The sequence below is a fragment of the Chiloscyllium plagiosum genome, unplaced genomic scaffold (genome assembly GCF_037043375.1).
Source record: "Chiloscyllium plagiosum isolate Xiang-an unplaced genomic scaffold, Cpla_swu_hap1 HiC_scaffold_31, whole genome shotgun sequence".
In the NCBI taxonomy this organism is placed as follows: domain Eukaryota; kingdom Metazoa; phylum Chordata; class Chondrichthyes; order Orectolobiformes; family Hemiscylliidae; genus Chiloscyllium; species Chiloscyllium plagiosum.
Window position 1 is genome coordinate 5,673,170 of NW_028270169.1, and position 24,424 is coordinate 5,697,593.

At 55.8% G+C, this 24,424-nt stretch overlaps 1 protein-coding gene across 2 annotated transcripts in view; it reads right to left on the reverse strand.

Moving 5' to 3' along the window:
* The window catches only part of sarm1 (sterile alpha and TIR motif containing 1), a 49,042-nt gene that overhangs the window by 13,862 nt on the left and 10,756 nt on the right, over positions 1 to 24,424 (reverse strand). For both annotated transcript variants that reach the window (XR_015752314.1, XM_087977161.1), the window contains exons 2-8: positions 22,138 to 22,753; positions 21,573 to 21,785; positions 19,855 to 19,946; positions 15,103 to 15,338; positions 11,797 to 11,899; positions 9,142 to 9,331; positions 555 to 676 (exon numbers count right to left, since the gene is read on the reverse strand). Coding sequence is in view for 1 of the 2 variants with exons in the window: in XM_087977161.1 (XP_087833287.1) it covers positions 555 to 676; positions 9,142 to 9,331; positions 11,797 to 11,899; positions 15,103 to 15,338; positions 19,855 to 19,946; positions 21,573 to 21,785; positions 22,138 to 22,753 (1,572 nt within the window). In the remaining variant the exon portion in view is untranslated. The remainder of the gene's footprint in view (positions 1 to 554; positions 677 to 9,141; positions 9,332 to 11,796; positions 11,900 to 15,102; positions 15,339 to 19,854; positions 19,947 to 21,572; positions 21,786 to 22,137; positions 22,754 to 24,424) is intronic.

The window sequence follows — 24,424 nt, forward strand, 5'->3', positions numbered from 1 at the left end:
GGGGCCTGGGATAGAGGGAACAGGGGCCCGGCAGAGAGGGAACAGGGGCCCGGGACAGAGGGAACGGGGGCCTGGGATAGAGGGACCAGGGGCCCTGGATAGAGGGAACGGAGGCCCGGGATAGGGGGAACGGGGGCCTGGGATAGAGGGAACAGGGACCCAGGATAGAGGGAACGAAGTGCCCAGGATAGAGGGAACGGGGGCCTGGGATAGAGGGAACAGGGGCCCGGGATAGAGGAAACGAAGTGCCCGGGATAGAGGGAACGAAGTGCCCGGGATATAGGGATCGGGGGCCCGGGATAGAGGGAACGAGGGCCTGGGATAGAGGGAACAGGGGCCTGGGATAGCGGGAACGGGGGTCCGGGATAGAGGGAACAGGGGCCTGGGATAGAGGGAACGGGGGCCTGGAATAGAGGGAACGGGGGCCCGTGATAGAGGGAACGGGGGCCCGGGATAGAGGGAACAGGGGCCCGGGATAGAGGGAACGGGGGCCCGGGATAGAGGGAACGGGGGCCCGGGATAGAGGGAACACAAAGATCAGGATCTGGGCTCACATGATGCTGTTGAACTTGAGAATAGCCCTCATATCCTCAGGCAGGGAGTCTGGATCAGGCCAAGTGAAATTATCAGCCACTGGTACAATGTTCTTCTTCGAGGTCATCGCCATGACGATTTCCTTTCAGCACGTTCAGAAAAACATGAGTCAGTCCAAAATCCAGGAAAAACAGAACAAAGACATTGATTCAAATGACAAACACAGCACATCGCCATGGCGACGGGCTTTAAATCATCTCTCACGCACTCACACCCTCAAACTCCCCCACACACTGACCCTCACTGGGGTACAGTCCCTCACACACTGAGCCTCACTGGGGTACAGTCCCCCACACACTGACCCTCACTGGGGTACAGTCCCCCACACACTGACCCTCACTGGGGTACAGTCCCACACACACACTGACCCTCACTGGGGCACAGTCCCCCACACACTGACCCTCACTGGGGTACAGTCCCACACACACTGACCCTCACTGGGGTACAGTCCCCCACACACACTGACCCTCACTGGGGTACAGTCCCACACACACACTGACCCTCACTGGGGTACAGTCCCACACACACTGACCTTCACTGGGGTACAGTCCCTCACACACTGAGCCTCACTGGGGTACAGTCCCACACACACACTGACCCTCACTGGGGTACAGTCCCACACACACTGACCCTCACTGGGGTACAGTCCCCCACACACTGAGCCTCACTGGGGTACAGTCCCACACACACACTGACCCTCACTGGGGTACAGTCCCCCACACACACTGACCCTCACTGGGGTACAGTCCCCCACACACTGACCCTCACTGGGGTACAATCCCACACACACTGCCTCTCACTGGGGTACAGTCCCACACACACACTGACCCTCACTGGGGTACAGTCCCCCACACACTGACCCTCACTGGGGTACAGTCTCACACACACACTGACCCTCACTGGGGTACAGTCCCACACACACACTGACCCTCACGGGGGTACAGTCCCACACACACACTGACCCTCACTGGGGTACAGTCCCACACACACTGACCCTCACTGGGGTACAGTCCTACACACACTGACCCTCACTGGGGTACAGTCCCACACACACACTGACCCTCACTGGGGTACAGTCCCACACACTCAGTGCCCCTCACTGGGGTACAGTCCCCCACACACTGACCCTCACTGGGGTACAGTCCGTCACACACACTGACCCTCACTGGGGTAAAGTCTCCCACACACACACACACACTGACCCTCACTGGGGTACAGTCCCACACACACACTGACCCTCACTGGGGTACAGTCCCACACACACTGACCCTCACTGGGGTACAGTCCCACACACACACTGACCCTCACTGGGCTACAGTCCCAGACACAGTGACACTCACTGGGGTACAGTCCCACACACACACTGACCCTCACTGGGGTACAGTCCCACACACACTGACCCTCACTAGGGTACCGTCCCACACACACAGACTGACCCTCACTGGGGTACAGTCCCACACACACAGACCCTCACTGGGGTACAGTCCCACACACACACTGACCCACACTAGGGTACAGTCCCACACACACACACTGACCCTCACTGGGATACAGTCCCCCACACACTGACCCTCACTGGGGTACAGTCCCACACACACACTGACCCTCACTGGGGCACAGTCCCCCACACACTGACCCTCACTGGGGTACAGTCCCACACACACACTGACCCTCACTGGGGTACAGTCCCACACACACACTGACCCTCACTGGGGTACAGTCCCCCACACACTGACCCTCACGGGGGTACAGTCCCACACACACACTGACCCTCACGGGGGTACAGTCCCACACACACACTGACCCTCACTGGGGTACAGTCCCACACACACACTGACCCTCACGGGGGTACAGTCCCACACACACACTGACCCTCACGGGGGTACAGTCCCACACACACACTGACCCTCACGGGGGTACAGTCCCACACACACACTGACCCTCACTGGGGTACAGTCCCACACACACACTGACCCTCACTGGGGCACAGTCCCACACACACACTGACCCTCACGGGGGTACAGTCCCACACACACACTGAGCCTCACTGGGGTACAGTCCCACACACACTGACCCTCACTGGGGTACAGTCCCCCACACACTGACCCTCACTGGGGTACAGTCCCACACACACACTGAGCCTCACTGGGGCACAGTCCCACACACACACTGACCCTCACTGGGGCACAGTCCCCCACACACTGACCCTCACTGGGGCACAGTCCCACACACACACTGACCCTCACTGGGGTACAGTCCCACACACACACTGAGCCTCACTGGGGTACAGTCCCCCACACACTGACCCTCACTGGGGTACAGTCCCACACACACACTGACCCTCACTGGGGCACAGTCCCACACACACACTGACCCTCACTGGGGTACAGTCCCACACACACTGACCCTCACGGGGGTACAGTCCCACACACACTGATGTGCATTTTTCTGGCTGTAGGCCCTCTTATTTTTTAGCAGATGCTTTGTTAGTCTGTGCTGGCACTTTTAATGATTTGAAGAAATCAGGTTAAGATCAGCTGTGGCTGCCTAGTGTGACGCTGGGACACCCTGTGGCTCAATATTGTCCCCAGCTGTGTGTAGGTGGTATTGTACCTTCAACTGAACAAACATTTTACATTCTGTATTGTTACACTTACAGCCTGTCTGTAAGAAATTGTAATTTACTGTTTGCTTAACAACTGAATAATGCAGATCGCTGAGCTTTGGAAGCAGTGTCCCTTTAAACCCCGGAATGATCATTTACCGCTGTCAGGGAGTTACCGAGTTCCAACTGAGGGGCATGATCTTTACAGCGAGGGAAGGACGTTTTAAATGGGGTGGGGACTTTTTCACACAGAGGATGGTTTTGTATATGGAATCAACTACCTGAGGAAGCAGGAGATGCAGGAACAGTTGCACCATTTAAAAGGTTTAGAGGGATATGGGAAAGGCATCCGAGGAGCAGGAGCCCTCCATCAAGAATGAGGCAGGGAGCCTCTGGGGGGTGGAGAGATAAATGGGAGGGGGGGATGGGGCTGGGGAGAAGATAGCTAAGATGGCAATAGGTGGACAGAGGTGGGGATGAAGGTGATAGGTCAGGGAGGAGGGTGGAGTGGATAGGTGGGAAGGGAGATGGGCAGGTAGGACAAGTCATGGGGACAGTGCTGAGCTGGAAGGCTGGAGCTGGGGTAAGGTGGGGGGAGTGCGAAATGAGGAATGCCCTGGGGTTGAAGTGTTCCGAGGCGGTAGATGAGGCGTTCTTCCTCCAGGCGTCTGGTGGTGAGGGAGCGGCGGTGAAGGAGGCCCAGGACCTCCATGTCCTCGGCAGAGTGGGAGGGGGAGTTGAAATGTTGGGCCATGGGGCGGTGTGGTTGATTGGTGCGGGTGTCCCGGAGATGTTCCCTAAAGCGCTCTGCTAGGAGGCGCCCAGTCTCCCCAATGTAGAGGAGACCGCATCGGGAGCAACGGACACAATAAATGATATTGGTGGATGTGCAGGTAAAACTTTGATGGATGTGGAAAGCTCCTTTAGGGCCTTGGATGGAGGTGAGGGAGGAGGTGTGGGCACAGGTTTTACAGTTCCTGCGGTGGCAGGGGAAAGTGCCAGGATGGGAGGGTGGGTCGTAGGGGGGCGTGGACCTGACCAGGTAGTCACGGAGGGAACGGTCTTTGCAGAAGGCGGAAAGGGGTGGGAAGGGACCACCCTCCGAGGACCCCTTCACTCGCCTCCAACACACTCCCATCCACCTGGACACCCCGCGCTGGCCTATTACCTGCCCTCGATCTCTTCATTTCCAACTGCCGCCGGGACATTAACCACCTCAACCTGTCGACCCCCCTCCCCCACTCCAACCTCTCACCCTCACAACGTGCAGCCCTCCACTCCCTCTGCTCCAATCCTGACCTCACCATCAAGCCAGCAGATAAAGGGGGCGCAGTGGTAGTCTGGTGCACTGACCTCTACATCGCTGAAGCCAAACGCCAACTCGAGGACACCTCTTCCTACCGCCCCCTTGACCATGACCCCACCCCCCATCACCAAACCATCATCTCCCAGACCATACAGAACCTCATCACCTCAGGAGATCTCCCACCCACAGCTTCCAACCTCATACTCCGGGAACCCTGCACTGCCCGGTTCTACCTCCTTCCCAAGATCCACAAGCCTGACCACCCTGGCCGACCCATTGTCTCAGCATGCTCCTGCCCCAGTGAACTCATCTCTACCTACCTCAACACTGTCCTATCCCCCCTAGTCCAGGAACTCCCCACATACGTTCGAGACACCACCCACGCCCTCCACCTCCTCCAAGACTTCCATTTCCCCAGCCCCCAACGCCTCATCTTCACCATGGATATCCAATCCCTCTACACCTCCATCCGCCATGACCAGGGCCTCCAAGCCCTCCATTTTTTCCTCTCCCGACGTCCCCAACAGTACCCTTCCACCGACACTCTCATTCATTTGGCCAAACTGGTCCTCACCCTTAACAATTTCTCCTTCGAATCCTCCCACTTCCTCCAGTTAACTCTCCACTTTGTGTGTTTTGTTTTCCCTATCTGTGGTTTTCCATCCCAGTAATTCTATCAATTGGTCCGACTTGTGTCGGTTCTGTTTGTGAATGTGTTTGTGTGTATTTCGGTTTTGGAAGAGGAATAGTTTGAGTCACAATGTTGTAGATTAGTCATCCCTTTTCAGTTCCCTGTCATTTATGATAGAATTATTTTGTTCACGATAAATAGAATTATTTTCCTGTTATTGATGAAACCAACTGTTATTTACTTTGCTATTGTGTTCAGAAATTGGCCATCTTTAATTAATGGACACAGCCATTGTAATCAGGCTGTCCTTCCACATCATCGACACATTCACAAATACAACCCAATCAATGCACCACACCATTTATTGCAATTGTTCAAATGTTTGAGGTTAAAGAAGAACATTCAAGTGGTTTGTTATCAGTAGCTGCAAGTACAGCACGTGGGAATATTGAATCTTGGGGGGGGGTGGGACAGGGTTGAGGGGTGGGGTGTGGAGGTTGAGTGGAGGATGAGGGTCCCCGGACTGAGCCCATTGACTCCGACTGGGATCTGACCAGAGTCTCTTCCAAGGGGGGAGTGTCCATTCCCTCGCTCTGACCCTGCCCACCCTCCAGGTCACTGTCAGGAACTGGTTCTCACTCCGACCATCACTGGCCGTGGATCCCAAACTGTCTTCCTGCCCCTTCATGGTGAGAGACGGACAGGGAGAGGGGCAATCGGGGGGGGGGGGGGGGGGGGGTAAAACAGTGAGACAGAGAATGGGGCAATGGGGGGTAACACAGTGAGACAGAGAATGGGGCAATGTGGGGGTAACAGAGTGAGACAGGGAGAGGGGCAATGGGGGGGTAACAGAGTGAGACAGGGAGAGGGGCAATGGGGGGTAACACAGTGAGACAGGGAGAGGGGCAATCGGGGGGGTAAAACAGTGAGACAGGGAGAGGGGCAATGGGGGGGTAACAGAGTGAGACAGGGAGAGGGGCAAAGGGGAGTAACACAGTGAGACAGGGAGAGGGGCAATGAGGGGGGGTAACAGAGTGAGACAGGGAGAGGGGCAATGGGGGGTAATACAATGAGACAGGGAGAGGGTGCAATGGGGGTAACACAGTGTGACAGGGAGAGGGGCAATGAGGGGTAACAGATTGAGACAGGGAGAAGGACAATGGGGGGGTAACAGAGTGAGACAGGGAGAGGGGCAATGGGGGGGTAACAGAGTGAGACAGGGAGAGGGGCAATTGGGGGTAACACAGTGAGACAGGGAGAGGGGCAATGGGGGGGTAACAGAGTGAGACAGGGAGAGGGGCAATGGGGGGGTAACAGAGTGAGACAGGGAGAGGGGCAATTGGGGGTAACACAGTGAGACAGGGAGAGGGGCAATGGGGGGGTAACAGAGTGAGACAGGGAGAGGGGCAAAGGGGAGTAACACAGTGAGACAGGGAGAGGGGCAATGAGGGGTAACAGATTGAGACAGGGAGAAGGGCAATGGGGGGGGTAACAGAGTGAGACAGGGAGAGGGGCAATGGGGGGGTAACAGAGTGAGACAGGGAGAGGGGCAATGGGGGGGTAACAGAGTGAGACAGGGAGACGAGCAATGGGGGGTAATACAATGAGACAGGGAGAGGGTGCAATGGGGGTAACACAGTGTGACAGGGAGAGGGGCAATGAGGGGTAACAGAGTGAGACAGGGAGACGAGCAATGGGGGGTAACACAGTGAGACAGGGAGAGGGGCAATTGGGGGTAACACAGTGAGACAGGGAGAGGGGCAATGGGGGTAACACAGTGAGACAGGGAGAGGGGCAATGGGGGTAACACAGTGAGACAGGGAGAGGGGCAATGGGGGGGTACCAGAGTGAGACAAGGAGAGGGGCAATTGGGGGTAACAGAGTGAGACAGGGAGAGGGGCAATTGGGGGTAACACAGTGAGACAGGGAGAGGGGCAATGGGGGGTAACAGAGTGAGACAGGGAGAGGGGCAATTGGGGGTAACAGAGTGAGACAGGGAGAGGGGCAATGGGGGGGTAACAGAGTGAGACAGGGAGAGGGGCAATTGGGGGTAACAGAGTGAGACAGGGAGAGGGGCAATTGGGGGTAACACAGTGAGACAGGGAGAGGGGCAATAGGGGGGTAACAGAGTGAGACAGGGAGAGGGGCAATGGGGGGGTAACAGAGTGGGACAGGGAGAGGGGCAATGGGGGGTAACAGAGTGAGACAGGGAGAGGGGCAATAGGGGGGTAACAGAGTGAGACAGGGAGAGGGGCAATGGGGGGGTAACAGAGTGAGACAGGGAGAGGGGCAATGGGGGGTAACAGAGTGAGACAGGGAGAGGGGCAATAGGGGGTAACACAGTGAGACAGGGAGAGGGGCAATAGGGGGGTAACAGAGTGAGACAGGGAGAGGGGCAATGGGAGGGTAACAGAGTGAGACAGGGAGAGGGGCAATGGGTAGGTAACACAGTGAGACAGGGAGAGGGGCAATGGGGGGGTAACAGAGTGAGACAGGGAGAGAGGCAATGGGTAGGTAACACAGTGAGACAGGGAGAGGGGCAATGGGGGGTAACAGAGTGAGACAGGGAGAGGGGCAATGGGGGGGTAACAGAGTGAGACAGGGAGAGGGGCAATAGGGGGGTAACACAGTGAGACAGGGAGAGGGGCAATGGGGGGGTAACAGAGTGAGACAGGGAGAGGGGCAATGGGGGGGTAACACAGTGAGACAGGGAGAGGGGCAATGGGGGGGTAACAGAGTGAGACAGGGAGAGAGGCAATGGGGGGGTATCACAGTGAGACAGGGAGAGGGGCAATGGGGGGGTAACACAGTGAGACAGGGAGAGGGGCAATGGGGGGTAACAGAGTGAGACAGGGAGAGAGGCAATGGGTAGGTAACACAGTGAGACAGGGAGAGGGGCAATGGGGGGTAACAGAGTGAGACAGGGAGAGGGGCAATGGGGGATAACACAGTGCGACAGGGAGAGGGGCAATGGGGGTAACACAGTGAGACAGAGAGAGGGGCAATGGGGGCTAACACAGTGAGATAGTGAGGGGGCATTGGGGGGGTAAAACAGTGAGACAGGAAGAGGGGCAATGAGGGGGTAACACAGTGAGACAGGGAGGGGGCAATGATGGGTAACACAGTGAGACAGGGAGAGGGGCAATGGGGGGTAACAGAGTGAGACAGGGAGAGGGGCAATGGGGGGGTAACAGAGTGAGACAGGGAGAGGGGCAATAGGGGGGTAACACAGTGAGACAGGGAGAGGGGCAATGGGGGGGTAACAGAGTGAGACAGGGAGAGGGGCAATGGGGGTAACACAGTGAGACAGAGAGAGGGGCAATGGGGGGTAACACAATGAGACAGGGAGAGGGGCAATGGGGGGGGTAACACAGTGAGACAGGGAAAGGGGCAAAGGGGGTAACACAGTGAGACAGGGAGAGGGGCAATGGGGGTAACACAGTGAGACAGGGAGGGGGCAATCGGGGGTAAAACAGTGAGACAGGGAGAGGGGCAATGGGGGTAACACAGTGAGACAGGGAAAGGGGCAATGGGGGTAACACAGTGAGACAGGGAGGGGGCAATCGGGGGTAAAACAGTGAGACAGGGAGAGGGGCAAAGGGTAACAGAGTGAGACAGGGAGAGGGGCAATGGGGGGGTTACACAGTGAGACAGGGAGAGGGGGCAATTGGGGATAACACAGTGAGACAAGGAGAGGGGCAATGGTGGGGTAACACAGTGAGACAGGGAGAGGGGCAATGGGGGGGGTAACACAGTGAGACAGGGAGGGGGCAATGGTGGGGTAACACAGTGAGACAGGGAGAGGGGCAATGGGGGGGTAACACAGTGAGACAGGGAGAGGGGCAATGGGGGGGTAAAACGGCGAGGATGGAGGCCATTGTCCCAGTGAGATTGCTTTGCCTGTACAGGGCACTGGCACACCGTTCAGACAGTCACACACCCGCTCGCCCCCCCCCCCCTTGCCCCTCACTCCCTCCGTCCCTCCCTCTCACCCCCCTCACTCACCCTGTGCACCCAGTCTCTCTGCTCGGTGTCTCCCACACACTTGTCCAGACAATTGGCTGAAAGCACCAGGATGAAGTTCTTGGCTCTGGTCACACTCTGACAGAGCTTATCCTCAAACCGGCCGGCCTCAAGCTTCTCTACATCAATAAACACACTGAAGCCTCGATGCTGCAAGTGGACCTTCAGCAGACTGGGAGAGAGGGAAAGGGATGGGGGAGAGAGGGAAAGGGATGGGGGAGAGAGGGAAAGGGATGGGGGGGGAGAGGGAAAGGGATGGGGGGGAGAGAGGGAAAGGGATGGGGGGGAGAGGAAAGGGATGGGGGGAGAGAGGGAAAGGGATGGGGGGAGAGAGGGAAAGGGATGGGGGAGAGAGGGAAAGGGATGGGGGGGAGAGAGGGAAAGGGATGGGGGGGAGAGAGGGAAAGGGATGGGGGGGAGAGAGGGAAAGGGATGGGGGAGAGAGGGAAAGGGATGGGGGGGAGAGAGGGAAAGGGATGGGGGAGAGAGGGAAAGGGATGGGGGGAGAGAGGGAAAGGGATGGGGGGAGAGAGGGAAAGGGATGGGGGAGAGAGGGAAAGGGATGGGGGGGAGAGAGGGAAAGGGATGGGGGGGGAGAGGGAAAGGGATGGGGGGAGAGAGGGAAAGGGATGGGGGGAGAGAGGGAAAGGGATGGGGGAGAGAGGGAAAGGGATGGGGGGAGAGAGGGAAAGGGATGGGGGGAGAGAGGGAAAGGAATGGGGGGGAGAGAGGGAAAGGGATGGGGGGAGAGAGGGAAAGGGATGGGCGGGAGAGAGAGAGGGAAAGGGATGGGGGAGAGAGGGAAAGGGATGGGTGGGAGAGAGGGAAAGGGATTGGGGAGAGAGGGAAAGGGATGGGGGGGGAGAGAGGGAAAGGGATGGGGGGGAGAGAGGGAAAGGGATGGGGGGAGAGTGGGAAAGGGATGGGGGGAGAGAGGGAAAGGGATGGGGGGAGAGAGGGAAAGGGATGGGGGGGAGAGAGGGAAAGGGATGGGGGGGAGAGAGAGGGAAAGGGATGGGGGGGAGAGAGAGGGAAAGGGATGGGGGGGAGAGAGAGGGAAAGGGATGGGGGGAGAGAGGGAAAGGGATGGGGGGAGAGAGAGGGAAAGAGATGGGGGAGAGAGGGAAAGGGATGGGGGGGAGAGAGAGGGAAAGGGATGGGGGAGGAGAGAGGGGGAAAGGGATGGGGGGGAGAGAGGGAAAGAGAGTGAGGGACATAGAGAATGGGGGTGAGCAAGAAAGAGAGAGAGGGATAGAGAGAAAAGGATAGGGGGGAGAGAGGGAAAGGGTTGGGGGGGGGGAGAGAGAGCGCGGCGAGAGGGAAAGAGTGAGGGAGATAGAGAATGGGTGTGAGCAAGACAGAGAGGGAGGAGAGAGAAAGGGTTGGTGAGGGAGAGAGAGAGTGGGTAAGAAATAGGGAGGGGGAGAGACAGAGTGGGGGGGAGAGACAGAGAATGGGGAGAGAGGAAAAAAGATTATAGAGGGAGGGGAAGAGAGAGAGGTAGAGAGAGAATAGGGGTGAGCAAGAGACAGGGGGGATAGAGGGAAAGGAAAAGAAAGTGAGAGAGAGAGGAAGTGAGAGAGAGAGAATGTGGGAGAGAGGGAGATAGAGGAAAGAGTGAGAATGGGAATGAGTGAGAGAGAGAGGGGGAGAGAGAGAATGGGTGAGGGTGAGAGACAGACAGAGGGAGAGCAAGAATCATCACAAGTTGAAGCACCCAGGACACTCTGACCCCGTGCTCTCTCACAAACGGACCAGTCCTGGTTTACTTCAATCGGGGGATGTGAGGGGAAAGGTCAAGGGCACCTTCTATTGTGCAATGCTAATGGCTCCAATACACCCTGGGGGCCAGTCTGCTTTCAGAACTGCAACCATTGTGTGTGTGTCTGATAGCACCAGCTTACAGCCTGTCTCCAAGGTCACTGCGGGGACTGGAGTCACCTATGCAGCCAGACTGGGTCAGGACCAACCCTCCCTAAAGCACGTTACTGACCCTTTAACAGAGGGACGGTTCAGAGAGCAAGCGAGAGGAGATGTGGGGGAGTTCCTGATTTCAAAAGCTGCTGTCTCTGTCGGGCAATGTGACAGGGTATTGAGAGTTTACAAGAATCTGAGGAAATCGAACAGAAAGAAAGAGGATTATTTACGGGGCTCCCCAGTCAGTGCGGGGAGGACGGGTTCACCTCTCTGGGGCTTTAGGAGCTGAGAACACAGTCCCTGAAGGAATGAGATGCATGCAGTTCTTTCATTGAGAAGCTGGGAAATACTTCCAAGTCTCCAACAGCCAGGGCTGTGGAAGGTCAGTGATTAAACAGGAATCCATACGTTTCCAATATTCCAGACATGGAGGGCAGAGACGACAGCGGTTCAGGAATGCAGCTCACCCCCACCCCCCCCAACCTTCTCAAGGGGCAACTAGGGACAGGCAGTAAATGCTGGACCCGACAAGCAATGTCCATGTGTCAGGAGTGGATAATAAGACAAGAGGAATTATCCACATCAGAACTGAATCAGGAGGCAGGTGCTGACGGACCTGATTTTGTTTCCCGTGATCCTGCAGAGTTGAATATTCCCAGCTTGCCCACCAGGTATACCAACACAAACCATGATCACACACACACACACATTGACACCTACCTGGCCAGCTGAGAACCTGTCGTCCGTCGGTAACTGATAAAGACATCGGGGTCTTCAGAAGGGGGCTGCTGAGAGACCTCACTCACACAGGGAGGCAGCAACTCTGCAAGACCCAAACAGATTCCCATCAACCAACACACAGGCAAAATACCCTCACTGCACACAGGCCCCTCCCAACACAATCCACACTGAGGGAGTGCTGCACTGTCGGAGGGTCAGTGCTGAGGGAGCGCCGCACTGTCGGAGGGTCAGTGCGGAGGGAGTGCCGCACTGTCGGAGGGTCAGTGCTGAGGGAGAGCCGCACTGTCGGAGGGTCAGTGCTGAGGGAGTGCCGCACTGTCGGAGGGTCAGTGCTGAGGGAGTGCCGCACTGTCGGAGGGTCAGTGCTGAGGGAGAGCCGCACTGTCGGAGGGTCAGTGCTGAGGGAGAGCCGCACTGTCGGAGGGTCAGTGCTGAGGGAGAGCCGCACTGTCCGAGGGTCAGTGCTGAGGGAGAGCCGCACTGTCGGAGGGTCAGTGCTGAGGGAGAGCCGCACTGTCGGAGGGTCAGTGCTGAGGGAGAGCCGCACTGTCCGAGGGTCAGTGCTGAGGGAGAGCCGCACTATCAGAGGGTCAGTGCTGAGGGAGAGCCGCACTGTCGGAGGGTCAGTGCTGAGGGAGAGCCGCACTGTCGGAGGGTCAGTGCTGAGGGAGGGCCGCACTGTCAGAGAGTCAGTGCTGAGGGAGAGCCGCACTGTCGGAGGGTCAGTGCTGAGGGAATGCCGCACTGTCGGAGGGTCAGTGCTGAGGGAGTGCCGCACTGTCGGAGGGTCAGTGCTGAGGGAGTGCCGCACTGTCGGAGGGTCAGTGCTGAGGGAGGGCCGCACTGTCAGAGAGTCAGTGCTGAGGGAGAGCCGCACTGTCGGAGGGTCAGTGCTGAGGGAGAGCCGCACTGTCGGAGGGTCAGTGCTGAGGGAGAGCCGCACTGTCGGAGGGTCAGTGCTGAGGGAATGCCGCACTGTCGGAGGGTCAGTGCTGAGGGAATGCCGCACTGTCGGAGGGTCAGTGCTGAGGGAGAGCCGCACTGTCGGAGGGTCAGTGCTGAGGGAATGCCGCACTGTCGGAGGGTCAGTGCTGAGGGAGTGCTGCACTGTCGGAGGGTCAGTGCTGAGGGAGAGCCGCACTGTCGGAGGGTCAGTGCTGAGGGAGAGCCGCACTGTCGGAGGGTCAGTGCTGAGGGAATGCCGCACTGTCGGAGGGTCAGTGCTGAGGGAATGCCGCACTGTCGGAGGGTCAGTGCTGAGGGAGTGCTGCACTGTCGGAGGGTCAGTGCTGAGGGAGTGCCGTACTGTCGGAGGGTCAGTGCTGAGGGAATGCCGCACTGTCGGAGGGTCAGTGCTGAGGGAGCGCCGCACTGTCAGAGGGTCAGTGCTGAGGGAGTATCGCACTGTTGGAGGGTCAGTGCTGAGGGAGTGTCGCACAGTCAGAGGGTCAGTGCTGAGGGAGCACCGCACTGTCGGAGGGTCAGTGCTGAGGGAGAGCCGCACTGTCGGAGGGTCAGTGCTGAGGGAATGCCGCACTGTCGGAGGGTCAGTGCTGAGGGAATGCCGCACTGTCGGAGGGTCAGTGCTGAGGGAGAGCCGCACTGTCGGAGGGTCAGTGCTGAGGGAATGCCGCACTGTCAGAGGGTCAGTGCTGAGGGAGAGCCGCACTGTCGGAGGGTCAGTGCTGAGGGAGAGCCGCACTGTCGGAGGGTCAGTGCTGAGGGAATGCCGCACTGTCGGAGGGTCAGTGCTGAGGGAGTGCCGTACTGTCGGAGGGTCAGTGCTGAGGGAATGCCGCACTGTCGGAGGGTCAGTGCTGAGGGAGTGCCGCACTGTCGGAGGGTCAGTGCTGAGGGAGTGCCGCACTGTCGGAGGGTCAGTGCTGAGGGAGGGCCGCACTGTCAGAGAGTCAGTGCTGAGGGAGAGCCGCACTGTCGGAGGGTCAGTGCTGAGGGAGAGCTGCACTGTCGGAGGGTCAGTGCTGAGGGAGAGCCGCACTGTCGGAGGGTCAGTGCTGAGGGAATGCCGCACTGTCGGAGGGTCAGTGCTGAGGGAATGCTGCACTGTCGGAGGGTCAGTGCTGAGGGAGAGCCGCACTGTCGGAGGGTCAGTGCTGAGGGAGAGCCGCACTGTCGGAGGGTCAGTGCTGAGGGAGAGCCGCACTGTCGGAGGGTCAGTGCTGAGGGAGAGCCGCACTGTCGGAGGGTCAGTGCTGAGGGAATGCCGCACTGTCGGAGGGTCAGTGCTGAGGGAGTGCTGCACTGTCGGAGGGTCAGTGCTGAGGGAATGCCGCACTGTCGGAGGGTCAGTGCTGAGGGAATGCCGCACTGTCGGAGGGTCAGTGCTGAGGGAGTGCTGCACTGTCGGAGGGTCAGTGCTGAGGGAGTGCCGTACTGTCGGAGGGTCAGTGCTGAGGGAATGCCGCACTGTCGGAGGGTCAGTGCTGAGGGAGCGCCGCACTGTCAGAGGGTCAGTGCTGAGGGAGTATCGCACTGTTGGAGGGTCAGTGCTGAGGGAGTGTCGCACAGTCAGAGGGTCAGTGCTGAGGGAGTGCCGCACTGTCAGAGGGTCAGTGCTGAGGGAGCGCCGCAGTGTCGGAGGGTCAGGGCTGAGGGAGTGCCACACTGTCAGAGGGTCAGTGCTGAGGGAGCGCCGTACTGTCGGAGGGTCAGTGCTGAGGGAGTGCTGCACTGTCGGAGGGTCAGTGCTGAGGGAATGCCGCACTGTCGGAGGGTCAGTGCTGAGGGAGTGCTGCACTGTCGGAGGGTCAGTGCTGAGGGAGTGCCGTACTGTCGGAGGGTCAGTGCTGAGGGAATGCCGCACTGTCGGAGGGTCAGTGCTGAGGGAGCGCCGCACTGTCAGAGGGTCAGTGCTGAGGGAGCGCCGCACTATCAGAGGGTCAGTGCTGAGGGAGTATCGCACTGTTGGAGGGTCAGTGCTGAGGGAGCGCCGCAGTGTCGGAGGGTCAGGGCTGAGAGAGTGCCACACTGTCAGAGGGTCAGTGCTGAGGGAGCGCCGTACTGTCGGAGGGTCAGTGCTGAGGGAGTGCTGCACTGTCGGAGGGTCAGTGCTGAGGGAGTGCTGCACTGTCGGAGGGTCAGTGATGAGGGAGCGCCACACTGTCAGAGGGTCAGTGCTGAGGGAGTGCTGCACTGTCAGAGGGTCAGTGCTGAGGGAGTGCCGCACTGCCAAAGGGTCAGTGCTGAGGGTTTGGGGATGGTTTGAGCTTCGTTCTGTGCGATTGTGTCCATTTTGTGTTGCCCGATCCCTGCTGACCCCTTTACCCTGTGCTGCAGCAAGAATCCTGGATCGATGGAATCCTGTCTCAATGCGACAATCCATCTCGAGTTGTCTGTCTGTCACTCCGAGTAAAGTGGCCCTCTCAATCCCACAATGCACCAGATTATAGGTATACTGCCGATAGCCAAGGTCAATACTCCCCAACCAATCCGCGAGGTTACTCGGGTCACAGCTCGAGTAATTAGCATAAGTCTTCAATTCCCTCAATTCCCGAAGAAACCTGAAGGAGAGAAATAGTCTCTGTCACTTCAATCATCTTGCTCAAAATGACTGGTCACAGTCAGAGTAAAGTTCCCTCTTCTCTTTTAAGCTGAAAGCAAAGCTTCCTCTACACTGCTCCCCCCATCAAGCACTCCCAGGAAAGGGACAGCACCAGGTTAGATACAGAGTAAAGCTCCCTCTACACTGTCCCCATCAAACACTCCCAGGAAAGGGACAGCACCAGGTTAGATACAGAGTAAAGCTCCCTCTACACTGTCCCCATCAAACACACCCAGGACAGGGACAGCATGGAGCAAGATACAGAGTAAAGCTCCCTCTACACTGTTCACCCCGTCAAACACTCCCAGGACAGGGACAGCACGGGGTTAGAAACAGAGTAAAGCTCCCTCTACACTGTCCCCATCAAACACTCCCTGGACAGGGACAGCACGGGGTTAGATACAGAGTGAAGCTCCCTCTACACTGTCCCCATCAAACACTCCCAGGACAGGGACAGCACAGGGTTAGATACAGAGTAAAGCTCCCTCTACACTCTCCCCATCAAACACTCCCAGGAAACAGACAGCACGGGATGATATACAGAGTAAAGATCCCTCTACATTGTCCCCGTCAAACACTCCCAGGACAGGGACAGCACGGGGTTAGATACACAGTAAAGCTCCCTCTACACTGTCCCCATCAAACTCTCCCAGGAAAGGGACAGCACGGGGTTAGATACAGAGTAAAGCTCCCTCTACACTGTCCCCCATCAAACACTCCCAGGACAGGGACAGCACAGGGTTAGATACAGAGTAAAGCTCCCTCTACACTGTCCCCCATCAAACACTCCCAGGACAGGGACAGCACGGGGTTAGATACAGAGTAAAGCTCTCTCTACACTGTCCCCATCAAACACTCCCAGGAAAGGGACAGCACGGGGTTAGATACAGAGTAAAGCTCTCTCTACACTGTCCCCCATCAAACACTCCCAGGACAGGGACAGCACGGGGTTAGATACAGAGTAAAGCTCTCTCTACACTGTCCCCATCAAACACTCCCAGGAAAGGGACAGCACGGGGTTAGATACAGAGTAAAGCTCTCTCTACACTGTCCCCATCAAACACTCCCAGGGACAGGAACAGCAGAGGGTTAGATACAGAGTAAAGCTCCCTCTACACTGTCCCCATCAAACACTCCAAGGACAGGGACAGCACAGGGTTAGATACAGAGTGAAGCTCCCTCTACACTGTCCCCATCAAACACTCCCAGGACAGGGACAGCATGGGGTTAGATACAGAGTAAAGCTCCCTCTACACTGTCCCCATCAAACACTCCCAGGACAGGGACAGCACGGGGTTAGATACAGAGTAAAGCTCCCTCTACACTGTCCCCATCAAACACTCCAAGGACAGGGACAGCATGGGGTTAGATACAGAGTAAAGCTCCCTCTACACTGTCCCCATCAAACACTCCCCGGACAGGGACAGCATGGGGTTAGATACAGAGTCAAGCTCCCTCTGCACTGTCCCCATCAAACCCTCCCAAGACAAGGACAGCACGGGGTTAGATACAGAGTAAAGCTCCCTCTACACTCTCCCCATCAAACACTCCCAGGAAACAGACAGCACGGGATTATATACAGAGTAAAGATCCCTCTACATTGTCCCCCATTAAACACTCCCAGGAGAGGGACAGCACCAGGTTAGATACAGAGTAAAGCTCCCTCTACACTGCTCCCCCCATCAAACACTCCCAGGACAGGGACAGCATGGGGTTAGATACAGAGTAAAGCTCCCTCTACACTGTCCCCATCAAACAATCCCAGGACAGGGACACCACGGGGTTAGATACAGAGTAAAGCTCCCTCTACACTGTCCCCATCAAACAATCCCAGGACAGGGACAGCATGGGGTAAGATACAGAGTAAAGCTCCCTCTACACTGTCCCCCATTAAACACTCCCAGGACAGGGACAGCACCAGGTTAGATACAGAGTAAAGCTCCCTCTACACTGCTCCCCCCATCAAACACTCCCAGGACAGAGACAGCACGGGGTTAGATACAGAGTAAAGCTCCCTCTACACTGTCCTCATCAAACACTCCCAGGACAGGGACAGCATGGGGTTAGATACAGAGTAAAGCTCCCTCTACACTGTCCCCATCAAACACTCCCAGGACAGGGACAGCACGGGGTTAGATACAGAGTAAAGCTCCCTCTACACTGTCCCCATCAAACACTCCAAGGACAGGGACAGCATGGGGTTAGATACAGAGTAAAGCTCCCTCTACACTGTCCCCATCAAACACTCCCCGGACAGGGACAGCATGGGGTTAGATACAGAGTAAAGCTCCCTCTACACTGTCCCCATCAAACACTCCCCGGACAGGGACAGCATGGGGTTAGATACAGAGTCAAGCTCCCTCTACACTCTCCCCATCAAACACTCCCAGGAAACAGACAGCACGGGATTATATACAGAGTAAAGATCCCTCTACATTGTCCCCGTCAAACACTCCCAGGACAGGGACAGCACGGGGTTAGATACACAGTAAAGCTCCCTCTACACTGTCCCCATCAAACTCTCCCAGGAAAGGGACAGCACGGGGTTAGATACAGAGTAAAGCTCCTTCTACACTGTCCCCCATCAAACACTCCCAGGACAGGGACAGCACAGGGTTAGATACAGAGTAAAGCTCCCTCTACACTGTCCCCCATCAAACACTCCCAGGACAGGGACAGCACGGGGTTAGATACAGAGTAAAGCTCTCTCTACACTGTCCCCATCAAACACTCCCAGGAAAGGGACAGCACGGGGTTAGATACAGAGTAAAGCTCTCTCTACACTGTCCCCCATCAAACACTCCCAGGACAGGGACAGCACGGGGTTAGATACAGAGTAAAGCTCTCTCTACACTGTCCCCATCAAACACTCCCAGGAAAGGGACAGCACGGGGTTAGATACAGAGTAAAGCTCTCTCTACACTGTCCCCATCAAACACTCCCAGGGACAGGAACAGCAGAGGGTTAGATACAGAGTAAAGCTCCCTCTACACTGTCCCCATCAAACACTCCAAGGACAGGGACAGCATGGGGTTAGATACAGAGTAAAGCTCCCTCTACACTGTCCCCATCAAACACTCCCAGGACAGGGACAGCACGGGGTTAGATACAGAGTCATGCATCCTCTACACTGTCCCCCATTAAACACTCCCAGGAGAGGGACAGCACCAGGTTAGATACAGAGTAAAGCTCCCTCTACACTGCTCCCCCCATCAAACACTCCCAGGACAGGGACAGCATGGGGTTAGATACAGAGTAAAGCTCCCTCTACACTGTCCCCATCAAACAATCCCAGGACAGGGACACCACGGGGTTAGATACAGAGTAAAGCTGCCTCTACACTGTCCCCCATCAAACACTCCCAGGACAGGGACAGCACGGGGTTAGATACAGAGTAAAGCTTACTCTACACTGTTGTCATCAAACACTGCTAGGACAGGGACAGTACGGGGCTAGATACAGAGTAAAGATCCCTCTACACTGTCCCCATCAAACACTCCCAGGACAGGGACAGCACGGGGTTAGATACAGAGTAAAGCTCCCTCTACACTGTCCCCATCAAACACTCCCAGGGACAGGGACAGCATGGGGTTAGATACAGAGTAAAGCTCCCTCTACACTGTCCCCATCAAACACTCCCCGGACAGGGACAGCATGGGGTTAGATACAGAGTCAAGCTCCCTCTGCACTGTCCCCATCAAACACTCCCAGGACAGGGACAGCACGGGGTTAGATACAGAGTAAAGCTCCCTCTACACTGTCCCCCATCAAACACTCCCAGGGACAGGGACAGCACGGGGTTAGATACAGAGTAAAGCTCCCTCTACACTGTTGTCATCAAACACTGCTAGGACAGGGACAGTACGGGGCTAGATACAGAGTAAAGATCCCTCTACACTGTCCCCCATCAAACACTCCCAGGACAGGGACAGCACTGGGTTAGATACAGAGTAAAGCTCTCTCTACACTGTCCCCATCAAACAGTCCCAGGACAGGGACAGCACGGGGTTAGATACAGAGTAAAGCTCCTTCTACACTGTCCCCATCAAACACTCCCAGGGACAGGGACAGCACAGGGTTAGATACAGAGTAAAGCTCCCTCTACACTGTCCCCATCAAACAGTCCCAGGACAGTGACAGCACGGGGTTAGATACAGAGTAAAGCTCCTTCTACACTGTCCCCATCAAACACTCCCAGGACAGGGACAGCACAGGGTTAGATACAGAGTAAAGCTCCCTCTACACTGTCCCCATCAAACAGTCCCAGGACAGTGACAGCACGGGGTTAGATACAGAGTAAAGCTCCTTCTACACTGTCCCCATCAAACACTCCCAGGGACAGGGACAGCACAGGGTTAGATACAGAGTAAAGCTTGCTCTACACTGTCCCCATCAAACACTCCCAGGGACAGGGACAGCACAGGGTTAGATACAGAGTAAAGCTCCCTCTACAGGTCCATCTTTGGATCACTCACCTTCTGCGGGTTATACTGCATGATATTCCAATATCTTCCTGTAATTCCGAATCTGTAATCTGCAGCAGCAGATCCCCATCAACCTGTAGATCCTGATGCAGAAATGGATCTGATTATCAAAATGGAGAGTTCAACACTCACTCACACCCTCACTCACTCACACACACTCACACTCTCACTCTCACACACACCCACAAACACACACACACTCACATGCATACACTCTCTCTGATACACACACACTCACACTCTCACACACACACCCACAAACACACTCTCTCTCATTCACACACACTCACACGTGCGCACACATACACACACACATTCACACATACACTCGCTCCCTCTCACATGCACACACATACACTCTCTCATACACCCACACGCGTGCACACCCACACCCACGCACTCTTTCATACACCCACACACACACACTTCCTCATACACCCACACAGTGTTGTGTGATTTTTAACTCAGACGTAGATTGTCAGATCATTACAGTGACAATTGCCCATGTCATCCCTGCTCCCATATGTTAATTCTTTCATTCAGACAGACTCTAATTGTTAATCCTAACTAGATTAGATAAGATTCCCTACAGTGTGGAAACAGGCCCTCCAGCCCAACATGTCCACACTGACCCACCGAAGAGTAACCCACCCAGACCCATTTCCCTCTGACTAATGCACCTAACACTATGGACAATTTAGCATGGCCAATCCATCCTAACCTGCACATCTTTGGACTGTGGGAGGAAACCGGAGCACCCAGAGGAAACTCACGCAGACACAGGGAGAATGTGCAAACTCCACACAGACAGTCGAACCTGGGACCCTGGTGCTGTGAGGCAGCAGTGCTAACCACTGAGCCACCGTGCTGCCCCAACTGTTCACCATCGCTTCCATTCCTGTAACTGGTGCTTATTGCTGAAGCTTAGCACTAACTTTGTGTACTGTCATGCTGAGATTTGCCATTCAACACACACACACTCTTTGTGTGTCAGTATCTCTGTGTGGGAGTGTGTGTCTGTAACTCTGTCTGGGGAGGGTGTATGTAACTCTGTCTGGGAAGATGTCTGGGAGGTGTGTCTGTAACTCTGTTTGGGTGGGTGTGTGTCTGTAACTCTGGGAGGGTGTCTGGGAAAGTGTGTCTGTAACTCTGGGTGTGTGTGTGTCTGTAACTGACTGGGAGGGTGTCTGGGAGAATGTGTCTGTAACTCTGTCTGGGTGGGTGTGTGTCTGTAACTCTGACTGGGAGGGTGTCTGGGAGAGTGTGTCTGTAACTCTCTCTGGGAGGGTGTCTGGGAGAGTGTGTCTGTAACTCTGTCTGGGAGGGTGTCTGTAACTCTGTCTGGGTGGGTGTGTGTCTGTAGCTCTGACTGGGAGTGTGTCTGGGAGAGTGTGTCTGTAAGTCTGTCTGGGAAGATGTCTGGGAGGTGTGTCTGTAACTCTGTTTGGGTGGGTGTGTGTCTGTAACTCTGGGAGGGTGTCTGGGAAAGTGTGTAACTCTGGGTGTGTGTGTGTCTGTAACTCTGACTGGGAGGGTGTCTGGGAGAATGTGTCTGTAACTCTGTCTGGGAGGGTGTGTGTCTGTAACTCTGTCTGGGAGGGTGTGGGTGGTGGTGATGACCCAGAGAGTGGAGCACCACACAGTCAGTTCTGGGCCATGTCTTTGGTGCTGGAATTCCCCGGAGAATGCCATAATGCTGCTTCCCTCACCAGGAATCTCTCTCCGTGAACGCTGAATCCAATCTGCTGCAGCCAGGTGTGAACAGCAGCAGCTTTCCAGTTTGGGACATTAAGGGACAATGTCCAGGAGACCTCCTCCCCCATCAGCTCCAGTGCTTTCTTGGCCAGACTGGAGACAGTGGTATTGCTGGAGTAACTGACCAATCTCTTCAGACTTGGTATGGCTCCAATTTCATGGAATGTCTGAGACAGAAGAAGCTGATTGTTACAGAAAGAACAGTGAAAGGCTGTGCATGCATTTCCAAAATTACAAACTGAAACAGACACAAACAGATTCTTCACTTAAGTATAGTCATATCGACTCAAATCATCAACTCTCTGTATCCCCCTCCCTCTCACAATCTCTGTCCCTCCTTCTCTCTCTCTCTTCCTTGTTCTCTCTCTCACCCCTCACTCACTTTCTACCCCTGACTCACTCCCTGACTCTCTTGCCCCCACCTCTCTCTCCCCACTCACTCTACACCAGTCCCCCTCTAGCCCCCACCCCCTCACTCCATCTCCCCTCTCCCCCCCCCCCCCCCCCCCCCCCCCGTACCTGGGTCTGTTTCTGCTGCTGTTTAATGTCAGCTTCCACACACAGATAGAAAGTGGCCACACACTGGGCCTCCACCCTGGAGCTATCCAGGAGTTGCACCAATCGCTGGAGGTCACTGGCGTTGCGACCTTGGGCGTTGTCCCTGCTCTGCAGCCAGTCGTGGGCAAACTCCTCGGGGTGAAGGGAGGCGATGAAGGGCTCCACCAGGTCTAGGGTCCCTGAGCTCTCCACTTCTTTCTCCAGCTCCTTGTTGGTTGCCAGAACAGTGATGGCCAGGCAGGCATGAAACTGCACTAGCTCATCCTGAGAGAAGGCCAATGGGAACAGCCAATCAGCAGCCTTCTTCTCAATCATCAGCCTCTGATTGGTTGGCCCGCCATACATGGCACAGTTGGCGAGGGCGATGGCGCAGTGCTGTAGGATACTGGGATCCTGACTGCGGCACCAGTACAGGATGTAGTCCAGGCCCCCGTTGGTGATCAGCAGGTGGGAGGTACCCTCGGTGTGTTTGAACATGTGCTGCAGGATCCCGGAGACCGGCCTCGCCAGCTGGACATCTTCACGGTCATTGGCCAAATCCAGAATCACACCCAGGCCGGAGCGAGCAACCCAGTCCCTGTGTACAAATACATATCAGTCAGCCACGCACCTAAAACATGGGCCACACCAAAAACACAGCAATGTGCATTCTGCCAGAGTGCAGCAAGGTACTGCAGGCACTGGGACTCAGGGGTAAAACCAGGACTCAGTAACTGCACCTTGCTGAATTTTGTCAACAGCAGCAAGACCATCATTTTTCAGTCTTCCCCAACCCCACCCTGTTTCAGTCACTGCACTCAAAATGTTCCCTTTCTTTTTCTCTCTATGGGGGTTGCCTGAGTTTCTCCAATATGTAGTTATTATTTTACACCTTGGAATATTTTACACCATCAACTGTTGGAATAACAAACATCATGGCCCTTTCTCCTCTCTAACCCTTTTGGCTCAATCACTCTCCCTCTCTCAATCAACCTCAGTTCCTGGCACACCTTAGCCACCTTCATCATTAATTGTATTTAAGTTTAAATCACTAGTTTTTGACCCATTCTCCTCTCCCTCAAACTGCAGGTGATTATATTATGATCACTACTACACAGTACGATGCATGTTACCAGATGTCCTAGAGCCAGCTCTCTGGGTGGCTCAGGAATATGCAACTCTAAGAAACTCTCCTGAAAACGCCCCATGAACCCACTACCCAGGCTACATTCGACAATGTGATTCACCCAATCCAAATGCAGATTAAAATCATCCTGTGATTTTATTGCCAGACCTTTATTCATAAGACCACATCATTTTACACCGATTAGCCTGTCCTATAAGATACTCCCACAATATAATCCTTACCTTTGCTATTTCTCGTCGCTACCCAAACTGACACCAGATTAGAGTCCAACTGGTTGATTTGAAATCACAGGTTTTGGGTGCACTGCCCCTTTGTCAGGTGAAGTGAAGAACAGACAGCGCTCCAAACACTGGGGATTTCAAACAAAACCTGTTGGACCATAACCTGGTGTTGTGTGACCTCTGATCTTGTCCACCCCAGTCCAACACCGACACCACCAACATCATGAGAGTACATGTTACAATAAAGTTAATTTTAAAAATATAAATCGCCCCTTGCCCCTCTCTGAGTGTCCAATTGCCCCTTGACCTATTTGCCCCCAGCCCTGGTCTATTCGGCCCCAATCCAAGGTCTAATTGCCCCTCTCTGTGTTTATTTGCTGCATATACGCTCTATATTTGCCCCTCTTCCCCATCTATCTGACCTCTGTCCCCTCACTAACTGTACCAACTCACTCCACATCTGCGGCCATCCTCTCTGTTTCCCCCCCCCCCCCCCCCGCCCCTCTGTACCTGCCCCATCCGCTCTCTGCCCCTATCCCCTTTCTATCTACCCCATCCCCTTTCTATCTGTCCCATCCCCTCTCTATCTGCCCCATCCCCTCCCTATCTGTCCCATCCCCTCCCTATCTGCCCCATCCCCTCCTTATCTGCCTCTATCCCCCTCCCTATCTGCCCCATCCCCTCCCTATCTGCCCCATCCCCTCCCTATCTGCCCCATCCCCTCCCTATCTGCCCCATCCCCTCCCTATCTGCCCCCACCCCCTCCCTATCTGCCCCATCCCCTCCCTATCTGCCCCATCCCCTCCCTATCTGCCCCATCCCCTCCCTATCTGCCCCATCCCCTCTCTATCTGCCCCATTCCCTCCCTATCTGCCCCATCCCCTCCCTATCTGCCCCATCC